The sequence below is a fragment of the Salvelinus sp. IW2-2015 genome, unplaced genomic scaffold (genome assembly GCF_002910315.2).
Source record: "Salvelinus sp. IW2-2015 unplaced genomic scaffold, ASM291031v2 Un_scaffold904, whole genome shotgun sequence".
In the NCBI taxonomy this organism is placed as follows: domain Eukaryota; kingdom Metazoa; phylum Chordata; class Actinopteri; order Salmoniformes; family Salmonidae; genus Salvelinus; species Salvelinus sp. IW2-2015.
Window position 1 is genome coordinate 137,853 of NW_019942639.1, and position 7,727 is coordinate 145,579.

Sequence of the window (7,727 nt, forward strand, 5' to 3'; positions counted from 1 at the left end):
TATGGTTCCCAATCAGAGGTCTATCATTGTCTCTGATTGGGGATCATAATTAGGCAGCCCTTTTTCCACCTGTTTTGTGTGGGATCTTGTTTTTGTGTAGTGCCTGTGAGCACTGCATTTGCTTCACGTATCGTTTATCCTTTATTGTCCTGTACGTCCTGTGTCTCCTCCACGCACTCGCCCTGAGGTGTTTGTCACCGTTCCGGGACAATGTGTGCAGGTTCTACGCACCGTGTCTCCAGTGCGCCTCCACAACCCAGTGCGTCCTGTGCAAGCTCCCCGCACTTGCCGTGCGAAGGTTGTCATCTGTCCAGGACACGTTGTGCCAGCTCTACGCTCCAGACCTCCAGTGCGTCTCCACAGCCCAGTACGTCCTGTGCCGGCTCCACGCACCAGGCCTCCTGTGCGTCTCCCCAGCCCGGAACTTCCTGTGCCGGCTCCACGCTCCAGGCCTCCRGTGCGTCTCCCCAGCCCGGTACGTCCTGTGCCGGCTCCATGCACCAGGCCTCCAGCGACGGTCTGCAGTCCAGAGCCTCCAGCGATGGTTCCCAGTCCGGAGCCTCCAGCGACGGTTCCCAGTCCGGAGCCTCCGGCGAGGGTTCCCAGTCCAGAGCCTCTGGCAAGGGTTCAGAGCCTCCGGCGAGGGTTCCCAGTCCAGAGCCTCCGGTGAGGGTTCCCAGTCCAGAGACTACTGCGAGGGTTCCCAGTCCAGAGCCTCCGGCGAGGGTTCCCAGTCCAGAGCCCCTGGCGAGCGTTCGCAGTCCAGAGTCTCCAGCGAGGGTTCTCAGTTCAGAGCCTCCAGTGAGGGTTCCCAGTCCAGAGCCTCCAACGAGGGTTCCCAGTCCAGAGCCTCCAGCGAGGGTTCCCAGTCCGAGCCTCCAGCACGGTTCCCAGTCCGGAGCCTCGCGAGGGTTCAGTCGGAGCCTCACGGACGAGTTCCCAGCCAGTCGGGCTCCTGGCGAGGTTGCAGTAGACTCCGCAGGGTTCACAGTCCAGGTCTTGCGAGGTTGAGAGTCAGAGCCTCCGCGAGGTCCCAGTCACAGAGCCCTTCCAACGAGGGTTCCCATCAGAGCCTCCCACAGGGTCTCCAGTCCAGACCCCAGGCGCGGTGTTAGCAGTCAGAGCTCCACGAGGGTTCCAGTTCCAGAGCCTCCAGCGAGGGTTCGGTCAGAGCCTCAGCAACGGCCCAGTCCAGGAGCGCCAATGAGGGTTTCCAAGTCCAGAGCCTCAGAGGATTCGCAGTCCAGAGCCTCCAGCGAGTGTTCGCAGTACAGAGTCTCCAGCGAGGGTTCCCAGTCCAGAGCCTCCGGCGAGGGTTCAGAACCTCCGGCGAGGGTTCGCAGTCCAGACCTCCGCTAGGGTTCCCAGTCCAGAGCTCCGGCGACGGTTCGCAGTCCAGAGCCTCCGGCGAGGGTTCCCAGTCCAGAGCCTCCGGCGAGGGTTCCCAGTCCAGAGCCTCCGGCGAGGGTTCCCAGTACAGAGCCTCGGCGAGGGTTCGCAGTCCAGAGCCTCCGGCGATGGTTCGCAGTCCAGAGCCTCCGGCGATGGTTCGCAGTCCAGAGCCTCCGGCTAGGGTTCGCAGTCCAGAGCCTCCGGCGAGGGTTCGCAGTCCAGAGCCTCCGGCGAGGGTTCCCAGTCCAGAGCCTCCGGCGACGGTCGCAGTCCAGAGCCTCCGGCGAGGGTCCCAGTCCAGAGCCTGCGGCGAGGGTCCCAGTCCAGAGCCTCCGGCGAGGGATCGCAGTCCAGCAGCCTCCGGCGAGGTTCGCAGTCCAAGCTCCGCGAGGGTTCCCGATCCAGAGCCTCCAACGAGGGTTCCCAGTCCAAGGCCTCCAGCGCAGGTTCGCTGTCCACGCCTCCGGCGACGGTTCCCAGTCCAGATTCTCGGCGACGATTCCCAGTCCAGAGCCTCCGGCGACGGTCTGCAGCCCGGAACCTCCGCCGATGGTTCACAGTCCAGAGCCTCCAGTGAGGATACATGGCCCGGAGCCTCCAGTGATGATCCATGGCCCGGAACCTCCAGTGATGATCCATGGCCTGGAACCTGCAGTGATGATCCATGGCCCGGAGCCTCCAGTGATGATCTATGTTCCGGAGCCTCCAGTGATGAACCATGGCCCGGAGCCTCAAGCGACGATCCACGGTCCGGTTCCTCCGGCGATGATCCACGGTCCGGAGTCCCGGTGACGATCTACGGTCCGCGGTCCAAGCGACAATCTACGGTCCGGAGTCCCCGGCGACGATCTACGGTCCGGAGTCCCCGGTGACGATCTACGGTCCGGAGTCCCCGGCGACGATCCACGTCCGATTCCTCCGGCGATGATCACGCGTCCGGAGCCTCCAGCGAAGGTTCCCAGTCCAGAGCCTCCTGCGAGGGTTCCCAGTCCAGAGCCTCCCGGCGAGGGTTCCCAGTCCAGAGCCTCCGGCGAGGGTTCCGCAGTCTAGAGTCTCCGGCGAGGCTTCGCAGTTCAGAGCCTCCGGCGAGGGTTCCCAGTCCAGAGCCTCCAACGAGGGTTCCCAGTCCAGATCCTCCAACGAGGGTTCCCAGTCCAGAGCCTCCGGCGAGGGTTCCCAGTCCAGAGCCTCCAACGAGGATTCCCAGTCCAGAGCCTCCAGCGCGGGTTCGCAGTCCACAGCCTCCGGCGACGGTTCCCAGTCCAGATTCTACGGCGACGGTTCCCAGTCCAGAGCCTCCGGCGACGGGTCCCAGTCCAGAGCAGTGATGGTGGATAAAGGTAATAGAGAGCTGTGTTACCAAGGAGATAGTGGATAAAGGTAATAGAGAGCTGTGTTACCAAGGAGATGGTGGATAAATGTAATAGAGAGCTGTGTTACCAAGGCGATGGTGGATAAAGGTAATAGAGAGCTGTGTTACCAAGGCGATGGTATACAGTAGGACCAAACAAATCTCAGTGACCTATCATTGACGCTTGATATGTTTCAGAGAGTCACAGGCAAGGGGACATGCTACACATATCATTACATCAGTATGTGGTGAATCTAATGTCTTTGTTCAATAGTAGGTAGTAGTAGTGGTAGTAGTAGTGGTAGTGGTAGTAGTAGTGGTAGTAGTAGTGGTAGTAGTAGTGGTAGTGGTAGTAGGGATAGTAGTAGGGATAGTAGTAGTAGGGATAGTAGTAGTAGGGATAGTAGTAGTAGGGATAGTAGTAGTAGGGATAGTAGTAGTAGGGATAGTAGTAGTAGGAATAGTAGTAGTAGGAATAGTAGTAGTGGTAAGTAGCCTTGAACAAGTCAGGAGCCCATCTTCTGTTTCTGTAGAGTGAGACAGCTTGATGTACAAGTACACCCCTGGACAGGACGTTCTGTTCAATAGGGTGGCTAGCATTATATACAGAGCTGCATTCAGATGTGGTCAGCTAACATGGAGGCTATTGTGCGTTTTCTTTTGCGTTTGTTTTCCTCCTCTGAATGACGCGCCGCCTCTCTCTCCTCGATCGCCCACATGCGTCGTGATCTGGTTGGTCAAGACCACGGAGGGAGAAAACGGAGAAGCATGAAGATAATACCATGAAGATACAGTAATATCATGAAGATTCCACAGGGTGCTGGTTTGTCATGCTAAATGTTAATTTCATGTTTTTTATCTGAAAGCAGTGAACTTTCGATTATGAACACAAAATAGTACAAATCCTTGTTTGATAAGACCTGTCATTAAAATGGGAGATTGCTTTTACTTGACCTTAAAAGACTGATACACAATTGTCAGTAGTAGGTCAGAAAACAAAAACATTGAGACAATGTGGAAGGTCAATATGTATCCAAACCAAAACAGGTCTCAGATAAATGCATTCTGAATTTCATTGGGTCTGAGACTAATACAGCAGAATGTTGAGTAAATTCACTCAAATAATCAGTGGTGCCATCGCAAAGTAGCACTTTGTAAATCAAATCAGCCTTGATGAAATACCAACGTGATAAATCGGTTGCCAATACAACAGAGTCATAAAAAGAGCTATAATTGTCTTAAAGCCTCCAGCCTCTGGCTTGAGAAAGCTACATGGTGCCTTGTAGCCAGCTGCGGCTGACATAAGTCCATTGGTCAACAAAAAGGCTCCAATAATAAGCTCATGTTTGGGCAAGCAATGGGCTCTCCTGTGTTGTTCTAATCCAGAGAAACAACACAGTTGAACTTTGAACCCATATCCTCGGCTACATCCTGTAAACTTACACCAAATCAACAATTCCACACAACCTAAGAGCGGAGTGGAGGCAATGGGCTCCAAACTACCACAGTCATCCAGTCTCGCAAAATTTGGCACCGTGTCATACAAACAAGAACTGGTAAATGTAACGACCCTGTTGGTTTGGCACTGGGTGCTAATATCAAAAGTCTTTACTTGTTTAATCATGATAGCCCTCATAAGTGGCCCCTAGCAAGGTAGACTAACCCCACTGTGGTCTCTAGTCAGGGCACATTTCTGTTGATAATATGAAGGGGATGAAGGCAGCACGCTCTGTCAAGTCCAAACAGCTCTCACTTTAACTGTGGAGGGGGTGAAGGCAGCACGCTCTGTCAAGTCCAAACAGCTCTCACTTTAACTGTGGAGGGGGTGAAGGCAGCACGCTCTGTCAAGTCCAAACAGCTCTCACTTTATTAACTGTGGAGGGGGTGAAGGCAGTACGCTCTGTCAAGTCCAAACAGCTTCACTTTAACTGTGGAGGGGTGAAGGCAGCACGCTCTGTCAAGTCCAAACAGCTTTCACTTTATTAACTGTGGAGGGGGTGAAGCAGCACGCCTGTCAAGTCCAAACAGCTTTCACTTTATTAACTGTGGAGGGGGTGAAGGCAGCACGCTCTTTTCAAGTCCAAACAGCTCTCACTTTATCTGCAAACATGCTGTATGGCAAATGGCGCAGTAGCCTAGTGGTTAAGAGCGTTGGGCCCCAAAGCCGACTAGGTGAAAATCAAGTCACTTAACCTAATTGCTCCTGTAAGTCACTCTGGATAGGAATTGCAAATGAGAAATGTAAACACGGTGTTATGACTTACACACAAGCTCAATGATCACAAAGGTACACAGAATAATAAAAGAGGACGGTTTAGCTAGCAAATACATAATCAAATGAGTTTAAAAAGATAGGAAAGGAGCTGTCCGAGCTGTTAAAATCTGAACCTCAAAGCCAATTCCAATGCTTTTATCAGTCTTCCCCTCTAACCAGGAACTGATTTAGATCTGGGACACACCAGTTGGAGGTCATTATATTATCAGATAGTCCGGACCTCGTAGGGTAATGTTGTAATACCCCTGGCCTAGAGTATGGTTTATAGTATATTCGGTATGTTAGCAGAAGCTTACAAGGTTCAGTAACCATCAGGAGGATACCGCTGCTATGTAATGCCAGGTATGTTCACATGTGTAAATACAGTCATGACATTCTGACTAGTTTTAAACAGCCCTGTCTACACCTTTTTGACAGTAGCGGCAACTACATCCTCTATAGACAAAAAATAGCCGCCAGTAAATAAGCCGTCAATCATGATGACAGGACAAGTTTCTGGGCCACAGCTGTGTGAAACACCACCTGTTCACCTCTGGCTGTCAGATGGAATCATTTGTTACTAGGGGGAATGGAGTCATGTGTTACGAGGGAAAATGGAGTCATGTTATTAGGGGGAAATGTTGTCATGTGTTACTAGGGGAGAAATTTTCCACATCCCACACAGTTGGCAGCTTCCTTTCTCTTGGCTTATTTTATGGGATAGTTCTGACACCTAGTGTCTGTATGGCGGTTCTGCAATATATTAGGCATGAGAAGTGGTAGTCCTAAAGGGGTAATGATTATTTTTCCAGTTTAAATGTCCTAGGTCAAAGAGGCTTCTAAACAGCTTCTACCCCCAAGCCATAAGACTCCTGAACATCTGATTAAATGGCTACCCAGACTATTTGCATTGCCCCCCCCCCCCCCATATTTTACGCTGCTGCTACTCTCTGTTACTATCTATGCAAAGTCACTTTAATAACTCTACCTACATGTACATATTACCTCAATTACCTCGACCTACCGGTCCCCCGCACATTGACTCTGCACCGGTACCGTCTGTATATAGCCTCGCTATTGTTATTTTACTGCTGCTCCTAATTATTATTATTATTATTTATTTTTTTTCCTTAAAACTACATTGTTGGTTAAGGGCTTGTAAGTAAGCATTTCACTGTAAGGTCTACACCTAATGTATTCGGCGCATGTGACAAATACATTTCATTTTATTTGATTATCCATTGTACTTTAGAAATACCCTGTATCTAGACTCTGTATCTATGTAGATGACACATCTGTCAAGGCCACCCATGTTCTTGGGCAGAGTGGCCAGCACACTGAGCGTCATTCACATCCGGCTCGTCCCACAACCTGAGGGGCCTATCACCTGAAGGAGGGAAAAGAGGTTCAACATCACCAGCTGTCATCATAAGCAGCTCTGTGGTGAGAAACATCTCGGTTCCCAAAGCAAAAACCCTGTTCTACCCAGGAGCACGAGTACAGGACATCACAAGGCTGCTTCCTACTGTTCTACCCAGGAGCACGAGTACAGGACATAAACAAGCTGCTTTCCACTGTTCTACCCAGGAGCACGAGTACAGGACATCACAAGGCTGCTTCCTACTGTTCTACCCAGGAGCACGAGTACAGGACATCACAAGCTGCTTCCTACTGTTCTACCCAGGAGCACGAGTACAGGACATCACAAGGCTGCTTCTACTGTTCTACCCAGGAGCACGAGTACAGGACCATACACAAGGCTGCTTCCTACTGTTCTACCCAGGGGAGCACCGAGTACAGGACATCACAAGGCTGCTTCTACTTTCTACCCAGGAGCACGAGTACAGGACATCACAAGGCTGCTTCTACTGTTCTACCCAGGAGCACGAGTACAGGACATCACAAGGCTGCTTCCTACTGTTCTACCCAGGAGCAGAGTACAGGACATCACAAGGCTTGCTTCCTACTGTCACCCAGGAGCACGAGTACAGGACATCAAGGCTGCTTCCTACTGTTCTACCCGATCACGAGTACAGGACATTAAGGCTGCTTTACTTGTCTACCCAGGAGCACGAGTACAGGACATCACAAGGCTGCGTCCTACTGTTCTACCCAGGAGCACGAGTACAGGACATCACAAGCTGCTTCCTACTGTTCTACCCAGGAGCACTAGTACAGGAACATCACAAGGCTGCTTCCTACTGTTGAACCCAGGAGCACGAGTACAGGACATCACAAGGCTGCTTCCGACTGTTCTACCCAGGAGCACGAGTACAGGACTCACAAGGCGCTTTCCTACTTTCTACCCAGGAGCACGAGTACAGGACATCACAAGGCTGCTTCCTACTGTTCTACCCAGGAGCACGAGTACAGGACATCACAAGGCTGCTTCCTACTGTCTACCCAGGAGCACGAGTACAGGACATCACAAGGCTGCTTCCTACTGTTCTACCCAGGAGCACGAGTACAGGACATCACAAGGCTGCTGTCCTACTGTTCTACCCAGGAGCACGAGTACAGGACATACAAGGCTGCTTCCTACTGTTCTACCCAGGAGCACGAGTACAGGACATCACAAGGCTGCTTCCTACTGTTCTACCCAGGAACACGAGTACAGGACATCACAAGGCTGCTTCGACTGTTCTACCCAGGAGCACGAGTACAGGACATCAAAGGCTGCTTCTACGTTCTACCCAGGAGCACGAGTACAGGACATCACAAGGCTGCTTC

The 7,727-nt window shown here is 52.0% G+C and overlaps 1 protein-coding gene across 1 annotated transcript; it reads left to right on the forward strand.

Annotated features, from left to right (window-relative positions):
- Positions 1-495: 495 nt before the first annotated feature.
- LOC139024035 (protein rtoA-like) lies at positions 496-1,115 on the forward strand. The gene is made up of 2 exons (XM_070438403.1): positions 496-517; positions 607-1,115. The coding sequence occupies exons 1-2, from the start codon at positions 496-498 to the stop codon at positions 1,113-1,115; spliced, it is 531 nt and encodes a 176-aa protein (XP_070294504.1).
- The last annotated feature ends 6,612 nt before the right edge of the window (positions 1,116-7,727 follow it).

Bases quoted from the DNA above. Each gene is read 5' to 3' on its own strand.
- LOC139024035 (XM_070438403.1), top strand. From the start codon at position 496: ATGCACCAGGCCTCCAGCGACG. The intron at 518-606 runs GTCTGCAGTCCA...GAGGGTTCCCAG, and splicing joins GCACCAGGCCTCCAGCGACG to TCCAGAGCCTCTGGCAAGGG.